General features: G+C 36.5%; 2 protein-coding genes across 5 annotated transcripts; both read right to left on the bottom strand.

Annotated features, from left to right (window-relative positions):
* On the bottom strand, positions 1-25,062 carry LOC113055087 (glutamate receptor ionotropic, NMDA 3B-like). Its single transcript, XM_026221059.1, has 2 exons — positions 24,264-25,062; positions 1-336 (listed from the first exon to the last, which is right to left on the bottom strand). Exons 1-2 carry the CDS (start codon positions 24,720-24,722, stop codon positions 304-306), a joined length of 492 nt encoding a protein of 163 aa, XP_026076844.1. The 5' UTR covers positions 24,723-25,062; the 3' UTR covers positions 1-303.
* On the bottom strand, positions 334-5,612 carry LOC113055086 (uncharacterized). Of its 4 annotated transcripts, XR_003277499.1 has the most exons (5): positions 2,666-5,612; positions 1,292-1,983; positions 1,052-1,120; positions 774-942; positions 334-693 (listed from the first exon to the last, which is right to left on the bottom strand). XR_003277499.1 is itself a non-coding variant. In XM_026221058.1 (4 exons), exons 1-4 carry the CDS (start codon positions 1,803-1,805, stop codon positions 565-567), a joined length of 882 nt encoding a protein of 293 aa, XP_026076843.1. In that variant the 5' UTR covers positions 1,806-2,608; the 3' UTR covers positions 334-564. The 4 variants fall into 4 exon arrangements, 2 of the variants coding, with proteins under 2 accessions (XP_026076843.1, XP_026076841.1); XR_003277498.1 differs by having other exon boundaries at positions 1,052-1,983; XM_026221058.1 differs by lacking the exon at positions 2,666-5,612 and having other exon boundaries at positions 334-694; positions 1,292-2,608.
* Positions 25,063-25,155: the final 93 nt, after the last annotated feature.

The raw sequence follows: 25,155 nt of genomic DNA, 5'->3' as shown, positions 1-25,155 counted from the left end.
TTGTATACGGGGCTTTAGCTAATTTATTGATAAACAATGTACTAACTGTAGATGTAAATTTTATTATGTAATGTTTTGTGACCAGTGTGATTTTAGCCGTGGGACTACGGATGGAAATTAGCCTTTGGCTACAATCCAGCATGTTTACATGCATGTATTCCATGTTTGTTCATTAACATGCACTGTCCCAATCAAATAAATAAATAAATTTAAACTAAATCCTAATCACGTCACAAGGTAATAAAAATGATTTAAGCAACAAAGCGCTGCACTGAAGTACAAAAAGTCGGTCTGTCCTGTTCTTCAGCGAAATGCCAATCTTCTGAAAGACCACATCTGTGGGGACACAAACAGTTACAATTAAAACCCAAACCAAAAGAAGAGCAGAGACAGCAACAAGCCTTAACCAAATACTCTCAGTTTTGGCCACAGACAATTACATCACATTTATTGGAGTTAATTCTAAAAATGATTGTCCTTTGGTCCACTTTATCATCGATGAATGATAAACACAGAAGATGAAGTCTACCACTACTATACAAGACAACAGAGCTTCTATACCTGTTACTCTCCCCAATCAAATGCAGCAATTTTTGATGTCAGACTCAATACTCTGGGGTTGACAGAGTACACTCTCTTTTTCTCTCTCTTTTCCACCTTGGTACCTTTATGAGGATTTATCCTAAAGATGCACTTTTAAAACACAACACAAACAATATCCTTAAATAATTGTTGTATGCTTCTTAACCAAAGGAATGCAGTCTATGAAATACCTTTGCAAGAATTCTAGTGTGGCTCCCAGTTCTACAGGGTAACTGATGTTCAATATATAGTAAAGAGAGAACATCAGATACAGGGCTTCTGTAAAACTCAAGAGATGGTCATTTACAATCATCTGGTCTACTGCTACCATGTACACACTGGCTGTCAGTGGGTTCTCTCCTTTGAACAAACACAAAATCAGTAAGACATAATATTTAACAGAATGTGAGTTCTGATCACCCAAAACCAGGAATTATTGTGTTGCAAGATCATAGTAAATAATACCCACCACACACTACTATACATGGTGTTGCTGGAAGCTGTTCTGAGCATATATCACTTGGAACAGAGGTGTCTTCTACCATCACAAGAAAGTGGTCTTGGTCATTTTTGAAATGGGTTAGCAGCAACATCACGGCCCCACAAACATGATCCCCTCCAGCTCTATACTTTGTGAGGATTCTCCCTGCTCTGCTTGCTCTTTCTGTGCACTGAAATTGAAAGTAGTCCAATATTCTTCTGAACTTACTGGAAGCAGATTCTTCAAAGCTGTTGTTTATGTCAATGCCAGTGAGCTCTTTAAAGTGTGCTTTCATTCCTGCTGGCTGAAAAAGATACGGCCACTCATCAAGTAAATCTTTGGTTTCCTTTCCAGATTGGATGTTGTTTCTTTGAGGGGTGTATGTAGAAGTCATTAAGTCATAGATTGTCTTTACATCACTTTCATTATTATGAAACATTACTACCAACTTCTCTTTCTTTTCCTGCTGCAATTCGGATGTTTCTCCAACTAGCAGTTGTGGATCAGAATTTATACAACCATATAACAATTTTCGTTTCTTTGTTGATAGAGTACCACAAAGTGGTATACTAATAGCTTTTGCTCTTTTCAAATTGTCAATTCTACACACCAGTTGTTTGAGGAGAGAATCATATCCACTTCCTACAACCTGGGAATTAATCTCATCTCTGAAAGACTTTGGGTATGCAATCACCATTTGTCGGGCTATTTCTGATACAGTACATGTTTTTTTGCTGGACATTTGCTGACTTCCAGGATCTCAGAAGCAACAATGCGGACCAACTGTCTTCTCTCAGAGCAACTTGGCCTTTCGCCATTTTGCAACTTTCCCATAAAACTTGCTGGCATTTTTTGCCATGGAACATCAAAACTATAATGCCAGTCATGGTCATAAAACGAAGTTTCACAGCTACTGTCACCTAGAAGATAAGCCAATGTCCACAGGTTACAGGATGAACACTTTTCATGCAGCTGTAATTTTTTGGCAAAATTGCCTATTCCCAAGCTGCAGATTTATTGAAGTTTAATATCGGACAAACAGAGATGGCATGGGGCTTTGTGGGTTGTTCATGTGCCACTATATATAGTATGCATTTAAAGTGGTGCACAGACTTGTTTTATGTCCGCAGTGCATTATTGTCAGAGGGGGGACTGTTGTGCATTTTTCACAGGGACCGCAGGACCACAGTGCAACAAATCACTAGCATGAAATGGGCACATGTAACGTGTTGCTGGTGATTTGCTGCACTGTGGCCCTGTAGTTGCTCTGAACAATGCACAACAGTCTTCACTCTCCGCTGGCATAAGCTGCGGACTCAACTGGAGACGTTTTGGCCATTCATGCACCAGGTAATCACCACAGTGGCACATGTACGGATCACAATGTATGCAATTTCCAAAATCAATGTTTTGAGGCCCCGTGCCATCACAGTTTGATTTGTACCATCAAACTACACTAGTCAAAATTTTAAGAGGATCAAAACCTTTCATAATAGTTGTCTTAAAACCAATACCTGTTCTTGTGAACTTAATGAACTTTTTGATCCGCTTCAAATGTTGACTAGTGTATATGTAAAAACAACCATTGATTTGAAAACTTACTTGGGATTTGGGCTATTAGTTTTCTTGCTTCAATCGGTCACAGAAAGCCACCTAGATCATCATCTTTCAAACCTGTAGGTCATCTATGGTCTCCACACCTAGGCTGTTCAAACCCTCTATGGCTAGCTTTGAAGTTATAGGGTTTGGGAACACATTCTCAATAAAAATCAACAATGCATCCATTTCTGTTGGGAGAGGACAGTTAATCCTTTTTACAGATGAACAACGCTGTGCTTCAGAGTAATGACCTTCAGTCCCATAAAACTGTACTCATTTAAGGGATAATAATCCAGACATTCCTCAGCTTTTACACAAATTAATTCCTTTGTCACAGACTAAATCTCATAAAGTCCATAATCATGCAAATACACTGAGGGGCGGGGAGTCACAAGGAAAGTCACCTCATCATCTTTCACGAAAATCAGCTCAATCTGTCCAAACTGTAAAATAGAATACTCCTCTTCACATTTAAGGCAAATTAAGTTTCCTTTCCTGTACAGGGTACCCTTGTATTCTACACGTGTGGAAACAAAGTCTGGTTCATTAAGCAAGCTTGTCTCAACAGCTTTGCACACAGCATAACTGTACAAATGAGGAGAGTATGTGGCCAAGTCAACACTTTTAAGCTTTGGTGAAAAAAAGGACCGTGAGTGAAGATATGCTTGAAGAAGTTGATGGTTGTGTGACAATGTCTTGCATACATTTTTGAAGTTCTGTGTTCTTCTCACACTTCTTTTGAAGTAGGAATGTTTGCTTTCAAATCTCAATGACCACAAACAAATTAAAGGTCCAAGACTTAAAATGAGTGACGTATAGTGAAGCATGTAATGATGTTTTGGTTTCAAATTTTCACCAGGAAACAGCTCCTTTCTTGTTTCCAGATATTCTGGTATTAAGACATTGAGATATGCAATCTGTGCTGTGGTAATCTTGGGAGCACATACTAGCTCAACCAGTTCTTTTAACTTAACAGTCAGTTGCAATACAGGGTCTTGTGACTCTACTCGGTCTCCAATTATGACAGGAAGAAATCTGAGGAGACACCAGTTCTCAGCTGCTTGACCACCTAACTTTCTGCCTTTTTCACATATCTGGGAGGGGGCAGAACCAGCATCAGAATCCACATATTTGAATTGTGCAAGTCTCCTGTTCAGCTGTGTATATGAAAACCACTTCCTTTTTACAAAGTATTCCAAGAAAATGCCAAGATCAATAACTACAACGCCTTCAAACAAATTGTGGCCAAGGCATGGGGGAAGGCCAGGCTGAGCAACATGAAAATACTTGAGAGAGTTGAAAATGGAGTCAAACTTCAACCCATTAACAACATTTTCTTCGGTCGTCCTTAGAGTTTCCACTGCCTCCTTATAGGACTCAACTGTGCGATTGGGAAAGTCTACATACACATTCTGAAGTTCACTGCGAGATACCAAGCAATACCTACAGCAATGCTTGGCAGTACTGAAGTTCTGTGAGTACCCACCGATGCAGTGGGACCCCAAATTATCACAGATAATAGCCACTATTGTTGCACGTACTATGTCACCTGAAGATGTCACAAATCCATGCTCTTCAAGTTCTTTGACATCTGCCAACAACTTAGCAAAAATCTTGGTTTGACCAAAATAGTTAAAGTCTCTCTCATAACACAAAAGTGATAACTGAATGTTATCAATGCATGATCTGTAAAATGGCTCAAAGTTGCCAAGTGTAAAATACACTCCAATCATTTTGTGTCTTTTTTTATCTGACCCAAGGGGATTCACAATCTCAAAGGCATCCTGGTACAAGATAAATTGGATTGTAATCTCAGGCTGCTTAAACAAGTCATTGGATTTGAATACAGAGCCATCACAGATGTCAGAGAACACAGAAGAGTGTACATGCTGATGTCTGGCACACTGCTCCCACACCACTGGGTCTATTAACATGGTTTTTAAAGTGTTCTTCAATGGAATATACTGTGCATAACGTTGGTTTCGGTTCTCATCACGACCAAGACACATACTTTGTGGATGCACGTACGAAAATTTTTTCTGATAATACTGTCTTCTTTGGTATTCTGTGGAAAGTAATGAATTACAAGCTGAGTGTAAATCTTGGCCTTGCAAAGTCTGCACCACAGATTCAATCTCACATTGTGAGAGGGCCGTTTTTGACTTGAGTATTTCCCTGAACATCTTCTGTGTGTACTGATAACAGATATAATTTAAACCACTGAATTCCTCCACAATCATCTGAATGGTTGACGATGGCACCAGGTATTTTGCTTGTAGCTGCATATAAAACAGGCAGAGATTTTTCATGTACAATGACTTTGCGTTACATTTCGTCAGGGAGTCTGTGAATTCACTTTCATCAACCTCATCCTCAGTAACATCAAAAAATGCTGAAGAAGGTTGCTCAGATAAAGTATCCATAATCCGTAATTGTGCAAATGTAGAAGTCCTGTGCTTTCGTGAAACATGGGCAGTGAAACTTGATCTTAAACTGAAATTTTTGTCACATTTTTCAAAAGGACAACACACCACCTCTCCCTTGGCTAAATGTGACCTGAGATGAGAAAGGACATTGTTCATGTCTGTAAATTGTTGTTGACAGTCTGTATTGTTGCAAACAAACGTGCCCATCGTATCATCAAAATGAGTATGTGGTCTTTTGTGATGGCGATAAACATGAGCTTTGAGAGCATTGTATTTTGAGAATTTACATTTGCATTCTGGGAAGCAACATGGAAAATTTGCACAAATACATCATCATCCATATGGTTAAAGGTAACACACCTCATAAGATGAAATCAGTTGTCCATGCATATGAGTGTTCTTAAATGATTGTGAAAGCAACGTTCTAAAACAACACAATTCTGAAACCTATTTATACTTTTTAATGCAACTTGCGTCAAACATTAAGAATAAGATTTCAAAACGTATGTGATTAGCCATTGTAAATGTATTCACCTGTTGCCAATTAACTTTTAAATTACGTTGGATGATACGTCAACAGATTTTTTTTAACACTTACCATTCACCACTCGACATCGAGGTCCATGATTGTTTTGTTGACATTCTGTTATCTATTGCATGCATACAGCAGAATATGTTGCCTAAACGGTCACGTTTACTCACAAAGCTACTTAACAAAGTCACTTACGATTTTTGAAAACAAACTGACGCCTGTAAATATTCCAGCGAACCCAACTCCGCTCCGTGTTTTAGCTTATTTGTCATGTCAATGAGCACGTTTCCCGACCAAAACAAAAACACAGAGATTTTTTCCTTGAGGTATTTGTACGCTGTTTTGGAGCCATGATGTGCCACCTGCAGTTAACAGGCTGCTGCTTTGTCTCTTGGCTGATGCCGTTGGGCCGAGGCCAATGATTGAGAAGCAGTTTGACCAATGGCGTGCGTAAGGCGGGACTTAACAAGAAAGGTCAAAACAGTGCAGAAACGCACACCAAAAATTGTCTACCATAGAAAGCAAAAGGGGAAATTTCCTGCGACATTGTGAGGTCATCATACTGGGTAAATATGCTGGCAAGTAATATTAAATATAAAATTGTAATCAACAAGTGTTACTGTATTTACGTTGTTTCTGCTGTTGCAGTGCGCCCTTTGCCTTGTCAGTGGGTGAGGTCACATCACTAAACTGTCTGAAGAAGTAAGGTGTCATGGACCATCATAAAATTTGTAAGTGCATTACATATTTAATGAACAAAAAAAAATTTTAAGTAAAAAAACAATATTTTTTTTATGTACGAAACTCAAGAACATATAAAAAGAGTAACATGATCAGACATGATAATGAATATAGATATGTGATGTATGATATATAACCATTTTCTCTCTTATTTTTTAAAGGCATCAACATGGAGATTGAATTGGAGACCATTGTTCTGTTCGAAGTGTAGTTTGTGGAAGATGCAATGATGAAATTAATTTGAATTGTCAATGTTGTATTTTAAGCATATAAGCGATGTTCAGATGATGGTACTGTAGCACTGTTTAAAGTTTTTAATATTGTTGTTATTTACAATGGAAACTACTGTAACAGAAGAAAATAAAGAGGGAAAAATACAAATTATTTTCTCTAATTACTTTTTGTGACATATAACATACATTTCATGAACTACATATACAATTATCTGTGAGCCATAATCAAAATCAAAATGCTGTACATCCCTTTCAAAATTATGGTCCATCACAGTTCATTTTTTCAAATAACGGTCAACACATGTTATTTCAATTTACAGTCAAACTGTTAAATAATGATCAAAACATGATTTCAGGTTACAGTCAAAACATGCTTTATAAAGTAATGTTGTCAACATGTCATTTGTATCTACATTCAAATCATGTTTAGTTAAACAACTGCTACACCAAGTTTTTACATTTACAGTTAAAACATGTTTTATTAAATAAGGGTTTAAACATGTTACGTGAACTTACAGTCAAATAATGCCATTACATTTAATGGTCTATGCATGTATTTGCAATTATACAGACAAAATATGTTATTTCAGATTACGTTTTAAACATTTTATAGTACTGTATAGTCAATGTTCTTTTTTCCTGTTGCTGTGTAAGCATGTTACTTCAGTTCATGGGGTTTTACCGTTATTTTCATTAATGGCAAACGTTTGGCACCCTGTGCTGCCATGCATTTGCTCGTTTTTTTCCGTGTTTTTTTTTTACAGTGTATGCTACAACGCTCTTTGTCAGTTATCGAGCAGTTGTACACCTCAGGAGATGACAGAATTTGGACATAATGTACAAACAAAAACTTTTGTACCTTTAAAAAATTATAAGAATAATTCTAAAAATGCCATGTTGTGTAGGCCTAACCATCAAGACAAAAGTAATCAAACATTTCACTCTAATTTTACATAATTCCACAATAATTATTATTTTTAAATACCTATATTTTAAAGATTAAAAAAATTGTTCACAATGTCATGAATGATTAATTCATAAATAGCAGTCTTTTGGGAGTTGTATGAAATTTTACAACTTGAACCAACCTTGCCTTGTCATTAATTGTGATTAAAAGTATGATTATTCTTCTTCTTATTAAGACTTTTTACTGAACGAACAAAAATGCAAAGGATAATCAATCTACAGGGACGAAACCTTCAGCATTTCTAATCAATCTATAATTTATCATCCATATTAGATATTTATTTTTGGCATCACTTTAAAACTTAATCTTTGGAAAACACATTAAAATATCACATTAAATGAGAGCATTTGATTTCACTGAAGAAAGAGTCTGTACGGTACAGATCCAGGACACTTCCCAACGTTGTAAAAGTAAGTCAAAGTCACCTTCTCTAGATGGCATCATGACAGTTTTCAATTTTCAATCTTCACTTTTCATTTCAATTTTCAAGGTCTGTTAAATTAAATGTTGCATATTAAAGTTATTTCGTATCAGAAAGTTAAAGTGGTGTGCAGGATTTCTTTTTTCTTTTCTTGCTTTCAATATTAATAATAATATATTTTTTTTTTACAACACTATTATTAATCTTAATTTGTGAAACAGCAAGCCCTCATAGACACTGAAAGTGTCAAGACCGTTGTATCACCCTGAAATGTCTGATTTTATATCACCGGTGTTCTTTGCTGTGTTTTCTAGCCTTCACCATGAGTGAGCAGCCAATGTCACTGCACTGACACTGTGATTGATGAGACCAAAGATCAACCCCTGCAGCCCAACGCTTCATTAGACAAAAGAGGAATCAATCACGACAGACACGCAAGCCCTGTAACACAGTGGAATGAGAAAGAACCATGTCACAATCGGATATAAAGTTTGTCTTAATCAAAGTTCAGTTCAAAGAGGTGAATGATGATTCTGGCTTGCGGAGAATAAAGAATTCATTGATTAGTGAAGGAAACTGCCAGAATCCATGTGGCTCAGACGTATTGCGTTTGCTGTCATCACTGGTACGGCCTTGACTTGAGTCACAATGTAGAAAGGAAGTAACAAGCGTTCAGTGGACAAGCTACATTGCTTCAGCATTGATAACAATAGTAGGATGTTCAGCTGTTATCAGACATTCATGGAGAAAAAATTAATTATGTTGTTAGCTTTAGGCAATAACAAAATCAAGAAAACGTGTAAAATACATTTATTACACATGCAAACTGACACTAAGAGAACAGAGATTGTGACTGCTGAATGGGACTTCATGTCTGCTTCATGAACAGGGTACAAACTGTTCAAAACGCCCAAAAATGTAGAAGATTTATTAATTAAAATATGAAATAGTTTATTTGTACTTTTTGTTAAAATGTAGAAAGGACCTAAATACTTCTATTTATTTGCATGCAAAACTTTTAGTTGTATATTTATAAAATATAACATTTTTGGTTTTTATGACAAAAAAATTAGATATCAACTCAGTAGATTACAGTATATGCACCTGCATATAGCATAACAAAACAAAACAAAACACATAGCTCACTAAAACAAAACTTCTCTTAATAAATGTAAAAAAAAAAAAAAAAAGACCAACAAATACAATAATAAATTTTTATTTTTATTTATGAAGGACACATTAAATTAATAAAATGTGACATTAAACATTTTTACAAAAGATTTATATTTTTAAATAAATGCTGAAGTTTCCAGAAATGTTTTGTTAATTTATGAAATAATCAATTAATTTTGTAAACACCGATAATAACAATAAATGTTTCTTAAAATAGAAAACATCTGATTTAAATTTTAGTCATATTTCAGAAAATAACTGTTTGTACTGTATTTTGACCAAATGAATGCAGCCTCCGTGAGCATACCATATCAAAACATTAAAATCTTACTCACCCCAAACTATGAAACAGTACAGTGTATATAAATATGTATTTTTCAGTAAAACAACAGAGAATTAAATAAATGATCTCTAAAAAAATAATTATAATAAAATAACAATGTATCTAATACCTCCAGCGCTCACAAGAGCGATCAATGTGCATCATAAATAGATGCAGAAGATAAAAGCAAACCAGTTCTAGAAGAGCTTCCATTGTCAGATGTTGACATGAAAAGAGATTCTATGATTCAATAAATGAATTGATGACAGAAATTATGAATGAATGCCAGGTATAAAAAAACAGGGAATGCTTAGTACATACTTACATCCCATTCTTAAGTGAGTTCTAAAAGGATTTGACTTCATTTACATTTATTTCTTCATAGCTGTATGCTTTCTTCCCGCAGCAGAACTAACAGTTTGAGAGGTCATTTTATCATCTGTGCTGAAGGCTTCAGCGTAATATCTGGAGGAAACTATCCATTAGCTTTCACATCGATCTCATGGCAGTTGTTCGGGTGACACAGACCCCGTTTGTCTGAACAGAAGAAAGACCATAAGACTGCATGACTGCATCCAAGGTTGCAGCGAGAAGTCAGCTGCACTAGTCTAATAAAGAGAACTAAAGAGCAAATTAGGAGCCATTTGTAGAATGGACTGGATTTTCTTGGCTTCAGCTTTGTGTCTCGCTGTGTGTTAATAATAAATCCTGTTTAAAAGAGATGTGTCTGTGTTCAACATCATTAAGTGGACTCTTAAGGATGTGGCACCGGAGGACTGCTGGCTCTGACGGGCTTTCATTATCATTGCTGTTGGGCCTTTGAGTAATCCTCGACCTCTCGCATTCGGCCAAGGTACAGTGCTCTTTCCAAAGAGCTTAAAGAGGGTTTGTAGAATAAGAACAACAGAGTCAGGGTCCAAAGATCTTGTCATGGGCTCTTGAACAGAACTGTACAGCTTCTAGTGGCTGACTTGTAAGGGCTTTTCAATGGGAAATAATACTGACTCCATTTAGAGTGTAATGAGAAAAGGTAAATAAAACATGCATTGTATTTTTCAGTGTTCTTTAATATGGTACTGTTCATCCCGGAGAAGTTATATAGAATAAATAAAAATGTAATTCAGGTAAATATAGCTTTTACATGAAAACATAGTTGCCTGCATTGCAGGATTTCTAAAATGTTTTAGGAATTATTATATTACTATAATATACTGCTAAAAATTTGGGGGAAAGATTGTTTTAATTAATACTTTTATTTAGCAATGACACATTCAATTGACCGATGCTGTTCTTTCGAACATCAATAAAGTTTTTTTTTTTTTTTTAATGTATCACGGCTTCCACAAAAAAAAAAAAAAAAAAAAAAAACATGTTTTCAGCACTGATAATAATTAGAAATGAGAAATTATTCATCAGATCGGCATGTTAGAATGATTTCTGAAGGATCATGTGACATGAGCAATGGTGCGAAATGATGAAAATTCACAGCTAATTTACATTTCAAAATATATCATAATTAAAAAAAAAGTTATTTTAAATTGTAACAATATTTCATCATACTGTATTTCTGATCAAATAAACACAGGCTTGGTGAGACTACTAAAAAAACATCTTTTCTTTGATCTTTTTTAAATTTGTAGTTTTAAATGTCATGTGTAATATATTTGTAATTAAACAAACATCGATTTATGTTCAACCAAATTTAACTGATATTTCCCCATAAAAAAATAAACAAAAAGATATTGGTATATTTATTGACCTTCAAGCAGATAACAAATACGTTTTGAAAGAGAGATGTTACAGATCAACTATGATGCATCTGTTAATGACAAACCCATATTTTGCTGACAATTGTTCAGGATTTTACAGGATGGACATGGTGGTTATGACCAGAAACCAAAAAACATGACCCGTTTAATCAAGATTCACCATTCTTCTATTAATCATCCAAACTGGCATTACAGAATACCAATCTCAAATTGCCAAATGTTTCCCGACCGACCAGCCTAGCCAATTGATTTCTGTTTTCTCTATTATCTGATGGCTTTGTTGGTGAATCTCCTGGCTTTCTGTGCAAGGAGACTTCAGATAAATGCTGTATGCTTTGAATAAAGCCTCTGGTCTGCTGAGGAGTGCTAAAAAGACTCATAGCAACGAGCCTTCCTTTAAAAACCAGAACAAACTGTTATAAAGCAATAAACAAACTGTTATAGCGCCACAGAGCATAACTCGCAATAAACATCTCATCGCTGAATGGCTCCATCTTCTAAATTAGAAGTTATATATCGCATTACAAAGCGCACACAGCACATTAAATCGCACTATATTTTACTACACAGACAGAAGTGAGCTCAAAACCAATTGAAACACATTAAGAGTTGAGTTTCTACCCAGCTTGCACAATGCTATTTCAAAGCATTAAAATATACTTTTGTTTTTATTGTCCCAACTCATATTATTATTTTCCTCACCAGTTTTTTCCAACAAAATTGTCCTGAACATTTTGTGAATCAACCAACATAAGTTTTTGAGGAAGTGCAAACGTTTTGCAAACAAAAGAAAAACAATGACTTCTATCCCCCCACCCCCTTAATTTTATAGACTCAAGTTTTTGCATTTTGTCTAAATAATTATTTTATGCTAATCAGAATTATGCCACAAATGCAGTTGCTGAAGCTTCATTTGTATCGAACCCACAATATTCCTTGAACAGAGTCTAAATAAACAGTGATTTCAATAGTATGATACACCAGTTGTATTTTATAGCTCGTCATATGTAAAATATGACATATTTGGGGGTCCTTGTTAGCTGTATACCTTTGCCTGTTGTTAAGTCCACCCTGCTGCTACATCGGTGGGTTGAGAAGTGGCTGGTTTGAAATACTCGTCTCAAGCTTCTGTCATCAGCCTCTTTATCCTGACAGTCTATTACAGCAACTGGGTCAGAGCTGCCCCAGTTTAGCACAGCCTCTGTCAAGACCCCTGGCAGACGACAGCCGGAGGCACGTGGGCAACCCAGACTTTGACGCATCAGAACAGAGGCTCAGACGGTGCGGTGTTCAGGAAATGGCGGTCACGACCCAAACAGCAGGAGCACAACATGACAAAGAATTGGCTAATATCAGAGCGCTGTGTTAGGAGACGAGGCTTTGGCAGGTTCCTCTGCCCTGCTGGAATCCAATGAGCCTGTCGCCTGCCAAAAAATAGTTCGCTGTCAGGGTGAAAAACAAAGGCAGAACTGCAGAGCCCATCTCACGCTTCAACCTGCCAAAGCCTGCTCAGAGGAACTCATTCATAAAGAGAGCAGAAGAGTAAATGAATAAGAAAGGGAATCAATGAGTAATGGAGTATATGAACAGAGAAGAAGAGAGTTCATGAGAAATAAGAAAAGGCTCAGAACAGAAACAAAAGATGTATACAAATTTAAGCGATCGTATCTTGTGGTTACAGATTAAGGATTAATGTGCACGTTCGATCCTAAAAAGGGGAAATTCATTAACTCTCTCCCCACCAGCATTAACATTTTGTATAAGCAAGCAACATTTTGAACAAAAAGCTGAGAAAAATCACAATTTTGATATAGACTACATCTGGATCAGATTCACCGCGATGCTCAAAACATCGATAGAGTAAATAACTTCTAGAAAAAGCTTCACAGTCCTGTATAATAGTGCATCCTATCATACAACAGTGAAAACACGGAAACATGGGAAAATGTGAGGAAGCGTTATTCTGTAAATGGAGAGAAAATACAGTGTCCGAGAGAGCTCAACATGCTGCAAATGCGTTTGAACACTGAAAATACAGAAACGCGCAGCAAATTCTCACAACACAAACTAAGAAACAAGCTTTCCTGAAACATTTTCGATGTGGTCTGTACACATTTGCACCGCGTTTCTGTTTTTGTTGTTTGTTCTGTATTTGCGGCACATTTCTGTTGCTTGTTTGTTTGTTTTTTTGCAGTGCGTTTCTCTGTTTGTGTTTTGAGTCTTTGCAGCGCCTGTGTTGTCAAATTGATGAAGATGTTTTCTTAATTTGCACGTTTTTTTTTTTTTTTTTTTTTTTTTTTCATTTGTAGCACGTTGAGCTCTCTCGCCACCGTAAAAAAGAATTAATAGGAGTTTCCCCAGAAACTCTTTCACACGAATACTGATTACCAAATAATTTCCAAGTGCCACTGACTCTTTTCCTACATTGATGGGAAATTTTTATTGTGTTTTCACTGTTGTACGATAGGAGGCGCTATTACACAGAACTCTGGAGCTTACGGTAGGGGGCGCTATAACACATCTTCTGAAAGATAAGTGAATCTCTCGATCAAAACACAGGCAAAAAAAAAAAAAAGGCGAAAACAATTGATTGCACAGAAAAACGCGAACATCGAACATAAAACAGCATATAACTGTAAATCAAAACTGCCAAATGTTACGGAATAAAATGCTGATCCAGGAAGTGGTTCAAGAAAGTGAAGGTTTTGGGGTGTTAATATTAGTGACCTACAACATCTATGTTTTGAGCATCTTTCTGAATCTAATCCATTTAACAAAAATGCCATTTTATCAGCCTTTCTCCCCCCAAGATGTTGCTTTTTTATGAAAATAATGATTTTTTTTTTCTTTTGAAATATTGCATGTTCAGATATACATACAATAAAATATTCTGGGGGCCATTCAAGTTTTGTGAAAATGATCAAAAAGCCAGCTAGCAGTGGCTGACAACTATATATAAAAAAATATATAATAAAAAGCTGGTGGGGAAAGAGATAAATTCAATAGGTTCTAATGTAGTTTCCAATAGTGTGTATGGTCTTCAAAATATCTAATTTTGTATGAAAGAAAGTCTTATTTTGGAATGACATGAGGGTGAGTAAATGATGATAGAATGTTCCTTCTGGGTGAATTAATTCAGAAAAAGCAGGAATTTATTTGAAGTATGTATTAAGTATTTACTGAGTCCCTTGCTTCTATTCTAATTTATACTTGGTTACCAGAATTCAAGTTACTCGCCCATCCAAGTATTGTAAATCACTGCTTCAATTAAATACTAAAGAGCTATCATTGATAAACAGTTACTCTCTCATGGCCAGACACTTAAAATTGATTGTAGCGCTTAATCTGAGCAAAAAGAAGCATTGTGGTGGATAGATGTTTGTTTTTGTTTTTTACCCTTGGGCCTTTTAAGGATATTATCAAGATTAAAATATTAAATTTGTAGACAGTAGTTGGTAAGCAGCCAAACTAAGGATTTTTTCTCCTGTTTAGCACCTAGGTAGTATATCATGGTTATTGCAAACCAATTTAATGGCTGAAGTGATGCCAATTTAAACCCCAAGAAATGTCAAGTCATCAATGAGCAGGCAACAAAACACAAATGAAAGAGGTACTAGAGGTTAGTTGCATGCCGATTAGCATACAAAAAGGGATTTTGTCTTCTTAAAAAAAACAAAATCTTATAATAAATGGGTCATAATCATAAATGTGCAGCATCTGAAAATAGTTCCTAGCAACTCTGCAGCAACACAAACTAACTGAGAACTATTTTCAGGCGCTGCGTAATATCACTGTGCCTGCAGCACCCATGGTACGGCAGTAATTCCTTGATTATTACGCCGGAATGACAGTATAGTTCCCAGGCAAATCAGACTAGAAAATCAGAACTTTTCATTTTCTGTCAGTCTTAGTACACAATGTAACTACAGAAGAGTCTAGTTTTAAATAGGAAAAATATAAAAACTCTTTGGTCATTTTTGAGCGAGATGCTAACGGTCTAATCAGATTCAATGATCTATGCTAAGCTAAGCTAAAAGTGCTACCGGCAGACCCGGAGATTGGATGAAACCGTAAAACTCAACTGTTTAACTCTAGGGGAGCTGGAAATGCATCACAGACATACATCACAAAAGAAGAAAAGTTCAGTTTCATTGCAACTTTAAAGGAACACTTCACTATTTTTGAAAATAGTGAAGTCTTCCTTTAAAGTTGCAATGAAACTGAACTTTTCTTCTTTTATGATGTATGTCCAAATAATTTAAAACTGTATGGTGGGCACTTGTGAGCGTTGCAGTCAAAAATGAATGCAAGCAAAATGATCCCCATTCACATGGATGAGTGAAAATGACTTAACACTGTATTATGCATTCCAGGCCAGTAGCCACTTTGTAAAGAAACACTACGTGCCTCTGCACAGGTCTATACACTGAACACCTAATATGCATGCTCGCAATGCTGTCCTTTTCAAAAATGTGCTTTTTTGTACTTTACACAGAGCTGATAAGGGCATCATTTAAAAAAAAAAAACTCACATTTTGAAACAAATGCATTTTCAGGCCACCAAAATGCTATCATGTAATTGGACGGTCAAAACACATAAAACGGTTTCTGTTTTTACTTTAAAAAAAAAAGTGTGAATGCCCCCTTAGTTATATGCATGGATCAACTGTTCACAACAAGGTATATAACAAAATCGTTGACTTTAAATTGAATTAACCCAGGATATTCATAAATCTGAGTTGCTAATGGTAAAATGTGCAAAATGTAATCTGCTTTGGTTTAAATCGTTCTTTTGGCAGTTAAGCCAAACATTTCACAAGCATATGTGCTATATTCATGCTAATTCACACGTGTTTGGGGAGTTAAAGGAAATTGCTATTAAACAGGCTATTGGGTTCCCTCATAGAGCTGGTATACGGTTAGTACAGGCCAGAACATTCCCACAGAGGCCACACTGTCACTTCCAAACATCAGGGGGAAAATCTCCCGGACAAGTCTTGTACCCAGGAGGCAATGCTGCCTATCACTGTCTCACACCTGTGCACTAGTATAATTTATCTCTCTACGCCTCTACTGCCTTCTTTTCTTGGACTCCTTCAATTTTTTTACTTATCAAGTCACTGCTCATCAAGTCTGCCTCGCTCAGTACACAGAGCATCAGGCAGAGGGGAATTACACAACTGCAAGGTGTGAGGATGTCAAGGGCACAGGCTGGATTTCGAGATTGTTACAACAGCATGTCTAAGTTTGCTGATTTTCGCTTATTGTCTGCAAATATCCACATCCAAACGTTTAATTTTTGTGTAATTAATTCCAAGTTCTGTGTCTTCTTCTGCTCCACTGATGACCGTTCATCAGAAGCTGTGTACTGACGACATGAATCAAATGTTTCACCAGTGTCCAATTTTAGAGGGTTTTAAAAGCATGAAACAGACTTATGTTTTTCCCCATATGCTGCTTTTCACGTCTCAGCTCACGCATTAGCCTGGAGCAAGAGATCTAATGCGCTGCTGGTGAAGGACTGGAGACTGTTCTCATGGTGCCATCAGGCAGTCAGATTTGTCAGGACATCATTTTGGCTTGTGCCAGCTGAGCAGCTCTTTGAGGTGAATGGGAATGCTAACGGATCGCTCTCTCCAGGTATTTTAGACCTCCTTGATAACTCACTTGTCGAGGTTTAGGTAAGGCAGTGGATTGAGGGAGGCTGCATGTAAACATACTTGAAACATCTCAGACAATCTCTGAAGGATTCGTGTGGTGAATCAGTTCCCATGCTGAGATTCAGGTAAGGTTTGAGTGCAGACAGTAACAGCTAGTGAAAGAGCACGCTCTCTACAACACACCGTATCATCCTTCCCAATAACTGACTCCTGGAATTTCAATTAAATTCATATCGATTTTGGCGTTCCGCTGATCTCGGTGTCAAAAATAACTCCTGACTCTAGTGCAACATATATTGAAATTAGGGGTCAATTATAAGATAATTTAGTTAGAAATGAGAATAAGATTGAAGCTTTAAAACTTTGGCGATGTATTAATTTAATTTTTAATTAAATTAAATGTAAAAAAAATGTAAATAAAAATGTACATTTTATTCACCAGACTGACACTGTTGAACAGGATGAGAGCTGACATTGATATGAACTGATAGATTCTTAATCGATTTTACATTTCATTTTTGTCATAAAACATTTTCCATTTTTAATAAACATGAAGTATTGCTTTCTGTTCTGAGGCAAGGTTTTAGAGTGGGGGTAAAATAAAAAGTATACATTATGAAATTCATCATTTGTCTGAATAACAATCTACTGATGATCTCTGATTAATATCAAAGTGGATTTGATGCTATTTTTAAAACAAATGGCTTTTTTCCACTCTAGAATTAGAAAAAAAACATTACCCCTCATTGTACCACTGATATGCAACATCACTTTTATGTGAAAGGCTCCACAGCACAGCAATCCCAGGGTCAGTCTCTCAGGACCAGCGCAAGGTTAAGCAAAGATTGTGATCTCAGTAATTACAGTATGTAGGTAGCACATGGGATTCACCTCTGCCTTCGATTTATTTGTATTAACAGCTCTGATTTTTATCCACCAAGTTATCAGGCAATCCATGGAGGTTATTTCTTGGGATGGGGAAGTTTAGGAAATGCAGTGAAAAAGGCAAAACAACAGAGTCATTGTTTGAAACACTTGGAATATTGAGTTCAAAAGAAGGGATATTTACAGAACTTTCATTTGAAACAATTGTGAATCAATAAAAATAAAAAATAAAAAGGGAAAGGGAAAACAGCAGAAACTTGCATCTTTAGGTTCCGGGGACGAGACATCATTGTATCCACCACTACCTAACAATATGTTACTTAATAAAAGTTCACCTTGCAATTCCGGTGTTACAATAAAACCTATTTCATAATAATAAATGACCACTAGATAGTATAAATTGCTGAACTTTGAATGTTCAACGAACAATCAGCAAAACACGAAGCACAAGGCTTGTGCTTACTGGCCATTCGTGTCTTCGAAAGAAGCTGATTCTGTTAAGTTTCTTTAAACTGTTCAGCAACAAAAACTCCTTGAACTGCATACTTTTCCTTTTCAAAGTACCTAAAGTCTTTTGCAGCTTCTGGATCAATTCTGTGCCGTTTCAGAAAAGACCTGGATTTTATGATCTAAAAATTCATGGAGCAAGTAATAGTCTTGAGTTCTGCCAAAGGGTGACCTTTAAAAATCGCAGATATTTTGTGTTAAGCAAACTTAACGTGGGACCTTTCTCACACACACACACAGTGTGGATTGGGGTAAAATAAATCTAGATGGCTTTGGTTTAATAAACGTTGCTGGTGTGCAGAGATGGTTTCTAACCAAACACACTTGAATACTGGCCATTTAGCCACTGCCAGTTTAACAATTCTCTTATTGGATTGTGATAAATTTTATGGTGTTGTGATAAACTGTGATAAAACAAAGGGACGCTTTTATGAGCTCTGAAACAGTCAATGGAAGCTCTTTTTATTATGTAGGTCTTTATAACATACTTTCACAGCATGACATTGGTACGGCTGTACAGATAAAGAATCCACATAAAAGAGCTTTGTGTTTTGGGTTTTTCGGTGCTCTGGGTTTCTCTTTCATTTTACGGCGTCCCCTCTGGTCATTCTTTTACTACTGCAAATTAGAGACAAGAAAGAACATTTGTCGTTTCAATTGAGTTCATGCAAGCAGAGATAGGATGTGAGTACCGATGGGACAAAGAACAAATATATATATATATATATATATATTTGCTCTTTGTCCCATTTTGTGTTCAACAGACAACAATGATGGGAGAGTAACTGTGAACTACCCCTGTAACTTCTTATTTTTCAATCAAATTGTTTTAATATGCTTCTCTGATCTAATAGAAACCCAGCTGAGATTATTGAAGCTTCCCCCTCTGTTGTATTATCCAGTAGGCATTTGCTCAAAAAGCACTATAGTAACATTGTTTCTGTTTGGGTCAATTAAAAGGGCCTTGGGGTCTTTTGGACCTTTAACAGAAGATGAGAGTTTAAGCTTCTAAGTTGATGTGCTAGAACTACAACATCTGCCACAAAGCAAACTGTGAGGAACAAAATAATAAATAAATGCAACCTCACACTGTATCACTGCTCTGTCCACATCTCCATATGGAGCTCAAACAATTGATAAACAGAACACAAGGCAAAAGCCAGCCTGCTAAAGAGAACACATTTCTCCTCAAAAAGCAAGATTAGCAGATCTAGTAAAGCAGGATCCAAGCGCCTCAGAGCTCCAGAGCGTCCCATAAGCATTACAGCAGCAGCCAGTTCACAAGCCCTATTATCACCATGCCTTTATTTTTCCCTCAGCGATGTTTCACATTAAAGCAGAGCACTGTGAGCTTTTACACTGATTGGCAGATTGACATAGACGGAAGTTTACAGCCTACACAGATCTGTCAACATCTGATCTTCCTGTGACGCATGTCTGATCATACCCATACCCAATACATGAAATGGAAATTTTATGTTAAAAATTGTGCATGGTCCCTTTATATACATATAAAAAAAAATTCATCCAACAGATTCCATATGGTCTTATTGTTTATACATCCATAAGCCATATATGTTGGTTAAAACTGCTGGAAAGCTTCTTGAAGTGGTATTTTTTTAAGTTGTAACAAGTAGGGTTGCGTATTACGGACAAGATCCATATTTCTAGGAACCTTGGTTTCATTAAGACACATGCATTTCAGTTTTGCTTTAAATTCCTGTGTGCGCATTTTAATGCATTTTAAACCATTCAAGCACAAGACAAGAACTCAAAAACAAGCCAACACACCAAAATAGCCTCTCATTTAGTTGAGTTTTCTTTCATGTCCTCTAGATCTTAATGGACAAATACAACATCTGAGTGACAGCAGCGCAATATTCCTGCTGATGCCTGTGCCATTAAAGTTATTCAAAGAACAAAAGAAAAAGAAAATCACTTACTGATCTGGACTGAATAACTTTTGTGACTTTAATAAGGATTGATCTTTATTGTATTTATAACAAGAAAACTATGCAGTGATTTTACCTTTTATTACACTTTATTTAAATTTCTGTACCTGAACGTATGTATTTGTGCTAGTGCTTATTTGTTTATTTGGTCTTATTTTCTTACTCTTTGCTTTTATTACTGTTTTATGACTGTTTACTTGACTTTAATAATGTAAGTCTATATTAGTTAGTCTAGTTGTTTTTTCTGTGATGCTGTTTTATTTTTGTTAAAACCATAGGCAAAAATGTCCTTGTGTAAATATTCTTTATGTTGCTGGTTTTTGGCATTCAGCTACAACAGACTGTTTTAATTAATTAATTAATAACAGATTATACATTTAATATCTGAATGTTGGACTTCATTGGAATCGAAACTAGGAATCATTAAGAAATGGAATTGATAAGCAGAGTCAGAATCAGAATTGCAAAAATTTTAATGAGTGTTGGATTCGACGCTTCGCAGAGGTCGCTGCTGAGGATTGTGATGAAGATTGTTAAATAAGGGCTTGAGTTTGGGTTTCTCACAATTCTATGGATTCTGAAGAATTTTTTTTTTAATTAATTTTGTGATTTTATGTAGCATTTTTGGTGTTTTTTATGGCACCGTTGTCAGTTTCAACATTTCCCTAAAAGAAAACAAAATAAATATTACTTGATTAAAAACTAGAAAACTATTAAAATATATAACTCATTGTAAGGTTTTAAATTGTAGTCTTGTTTAACATTAGATAATCCTTCGAAATGAGTTGACAGCAGAAATCACACAGAACAGAACAAAATGTTATTCAATATTAAGTACGTAAGTAAACTGTATTTAATACATTTGTACACATTGGCATGCCTTTGAAATTGTTTATACGCAATATATATATATATATATATATATATTAGATGCTGTAAGTCAGTATTGTACATTTCAGAGTCTATGCAAATGTGAGTGAATGTACATGTGGTAGAACCACACTTAACATGAAAATACATACAAATTCTCATGAGATCTTGTTGAAAGATGTGGAGAATTTCACTGGATCTTTAGTAAATATTTGTAGAGTAGATAAGAAGCCCCTGAAGTGATTTTAATGGATAGATATTGAGCAAGACAAATGTATGCCTTTCCCCAGCTGGCTGTAAGATTTACAATACCCCCCCGACCCCCCCTTTTTAATTTCTTAAAGTACCTTGTGATCTAAGCACTTTTCATCCTGTGCTGCATGCCAAACACACCAGCACATGAAGCTTCCCTCCGCTGCCAAGACAGGTGCAAAATATCCAATACACTTAAATGAACTCATACGATTACAATATCATCAAAAAGTTTATTTATTTCACTAATTCCAATCAAAAAGTGAAACTTGTATATTATATTTATTCATTACACACAGACTGATATATTTCAAATGTTTATTTCTTTTAATTTTGATGTTTATAACTGACAACTAAGGAAAATCCAAAATTCAGTATCTGAGAAAATTAGAATATTGTGAAAAGGTTCAATATTGGAGACACCTGGTGCCAGACTCTAATCAGCTGATTAACTCAAAACCTGCAAAGCCTTTAAATGGTCTCTCAGTCTAGTTCTGTAGGCTACACGATCATGAGGAAGACAGAATTGACATTTGTCCAAAACACGAACATTGACACCTTGCACAAAGAGGGCTAAACACAAAAGTTCATTGCAAAAGAGGCTGGCTGTTCACAGAGCTCTGTGTTAATAGAGAGGCGAAGGGAAGGAAAAGATGTGGTAGAAAAAAAGTGTACAAGCGATAGGAATAACTGCACCCTGGAGAGGATTGTGAAACAAAACCCATTCAAAAATGTGGGGGAGATTCACAAAGAGTGGACTGCAACTGGAGTCAGTGCTTCAAGAACCACTACACACAGACATACAGTATGCAAGACATGGGTTTCAGCTGTCGCATTCCTTGTGTCAAGCCACTCTTGAACAACAGACAGCGACAGAAGCGCCACGCTTCAAAAAGCTACCAGTACCTGGTTTAAGGACCATGGTATCCCTGTTCTTAATTGGCCAGCAAACTTGCCTGATCTAAACCCCATAGAAAATCTACTATTGGGAAGAGGAAGGTGAGATATGCTAGACCCAAGAATGCAAAGAGCTGAAGGACAATATCAGAGCAACCTGGGCTCTCATAAAACCTGAGCAGTGCCACAGACTGATCGACTCCATGCCACGCCGCACTGCTGCAGTAATTCAGGCAAAAGGAGCCCCAACTAAGTATTGAGTGCTGTTCATGCTCAAAATTTTCATTTTTATACTTTTTAGTTGGCCAAGATTTCTAAAAATCCTTTCTTTGTATTGGTCTTAATTTATATTCTAATTTGCTGAGATACTGAAATTGGGATTTTCCCTAGTTGTCAGTTATAATCATCAAAATTAAAAAATTAAACATTTAAAACATCTGAAATATATCTGTGTATCTGTGTGTAATGAATGTATATAATATACAAGTTTCACTTTTTGAATAGAATTAATGAAATAAATCAACTTTTTGATGATATTCTAATTATGTGACCAGCACTTGTATATCATTATGTATGCCAACAATTCAGAATCAAACATGACAATAAACAAACAAGAGAAATACAATTAAATGCAAACATCACAGCTGCTTCATGCAAATATCATTTTAACCATCTAATGTATTCTAGGCCATATCATTAACTCCAGCATTTTAGCAGATCATCTCATTTGACACTGATGTCTGTGAAACTGTCTCAGCGTTTGACATACCTGACTGAGTGCAATGCAATGTGGCATAGATTTCTGCTCGAGAGAGCACACCTGTCAAAGAAACATTTTCTCTTATAGAGCAGGTGCATCATAACAGTCCAAACACACAAACTGAAGAGATCTGTTGTGACCTGAGGGGAACATCAGGCTGCATCACAGAGTGAAGCCAAAATCTCCACAAAAATTAATCTACATTGACATCATAGAGAGCAAAGAAATATAATATATTGGGTATATTATACCATTTTGGGTAGCATATAAATTGAGGGCATGGTGGTTAATTGGATGATCGTACATAAACGATTTACAAGCACCTTGATTTGCTGATTATGATAGGCCTGTCATCTTTGGAAATTTATCTTGTGCTGTGTATTTAATTAATCATCTAGATTTTTACAATTAATATTTTGAACTATTATTTTGTTAAGTGTATTCCTGTCCAGTCTGGAAGATCCAAATTACATAGGTAATACATTTTCATTATCAAGGACAGGCAAAAATATAAAATCATCTAAAGATTTTATGCACTTAGGGATTTAGCATAACAGGGATAATACGGATAATAGTAACAGGGTTATGAATTATGCTGTTAACTCAGTCATTATTAATAAATCAAGCAAAATATACAATAGGGTAAAATTAAAATAGGTCAATCTTGTCCTTATATTTATAATATTTTGTTGTCACAATTATAAGGGTTCACAACTATTTAAAACACACACACACACACACACGCACACACAAAAGTGATATTTATGTTGTGTGCATAAAGGAAAGTGCTCGAACTGTTGCTGTGGTTCCTCGAATCAGGCAAACGCGATTTCTGCTTTGGAGCGTACAATTAGCGCATTCGAGAAAAGTTTTTGGGACTGAAACGTTGTTTGAAAACAGGTGTTGAAATGCATATGTTAGCCTATATACATATTAAAAAAATAAAATAAAAAAAACAGCCCCACAAAGTGTTTTGGCCACCTTAAAGGTGTGAGATTTTGGGGAGGTGTGGGTGTACCTACTTCAGGCATTAATTAGAGGGATTCATTTATTCATTCTTTAATTATCCTTTGCCTCCAATCTCCCCTAAACTGACAGTTGATGAAAAGATGCACGAAAGCCGTATCTGCGCATTTAACGCATCGCAGATGTAAATTGCAAGGATTAAAAATTCACCAAATCAACACACTGTTAAAAACAGGAGCAGGGATCTTGCTTAAATGAAACGCGTTACCTGAGTTTTGAGGGGTTCTCCGTGCTCAATGATGCTTATAAAAGGAATTTCCAAAAAAGAGGACATAAATTCCATTTGTACTATTTCCTCCTGCGTCTGAGGGAAGGCGAGCACAGCCGAGACCCCCTGGACCACTATATCCTGACACACACACCTGAAGAGCGACTCGGGGTCTCCGCTCGGGGCTTCCCGAGCCACCACGTCCAGGCTCAAGTTGTACGGAAGGAAGTTGTTGCCGCTCTCGGCGAGACCGCTGAGGGCGCGGTGGAGAGCCGCGCGCACCCGGACCGACTGGCGGGGAGGCAGGAGGGCACCCAGGCGCACGGTGTGTCCTATCCGCGCTAGGATGTGGCAGGGCTGCGGGTGAGAATGAGCGGGCTGGACGAGAAGGGTATGGAGAAGGAATATTTGCGATCCCAAATAAAAGTATGCCAAGAATGTGTAGAAGACGAAATTCATCCTGCTTCACTCTCAAAGGTGATGATGAGGCATTGTCAGAAGATAGCATCGCTCGCCTTGTTGTCTGCTCTTTTCTTTAACGTCCTTTATTGTTGTTGTTGTTTTTAGTGCAGGATGGTGTATGAGGAGTGATCTATGGAGTTAGGCTACTGTGTGAATGTGATACTCTGCTCAGGAGAGGAGGGGGTTTCGAGAAAGGCGGAGATGTCATTGCGTTCACACCCAAAGAAGCGCTGGAGAGGCGCATCATTAGGAAAGAGAACGACTAGTGCGTAAATACATCAACACTATTATTAAAACCAAAGGCGCGCTTTTTACACTTCAATCCTCAGGTTGTTCGGGGTTTCAGAGGCAGTCTCATATGGGGCTGATTATAATCAAGATTATAAAGTTAGAGTAGTTAATTCTGACATTAATTGGTTACAGCAGGCAC

The sequence above is a fragment of the Carassius auratus genome, chromosome 36 (assembly GCF_003368295.1).
Source record: "Carassius auratus strain Wakin chromosome 36, ASM336829v1, whole genome shotgun sequence".
In the NCBI taxonomy this organism is placed as follows: domain Eukaryota; kingdom Metazoa; phylum Chordata; class Actinopteri; order Cypriniformes; family Cyprinidae; genus Carassius; species Carassius auratus.
This window is presented reverse-complemented; position numbering and strand designations above follow the sequence as displayed.

Coding starts and splice junctions, on each gene's coding strand:
- LOC113055086 (XM_026221056.1), bottom strand. CDS start 1,805: ATGTCCAGCAAAAAAACATGTACTGTATCAGAAATAGCCCGACAAATG. Junction 943..1,051: donor ACCATGTATAGTAGTGTGTG/GTGGGTATTATT, acceptor GTTTGTTCAAAG/GAGAGAACCCACTGACAGCC.
- LOC113055087 (XM_026221059.1), bottom strand. CDS start 24,722: ATGAATTTCGTCTTCTACACATTCTTGGCATACTTTTATTTGGGATCG. Junction 337..24,263: donor GAGAACCCCTCAAAACTCAG/GTAACGCGTTTC, acceptor GTGTCCCCACAG/ATGTGGTCTTTCAGAAGATT.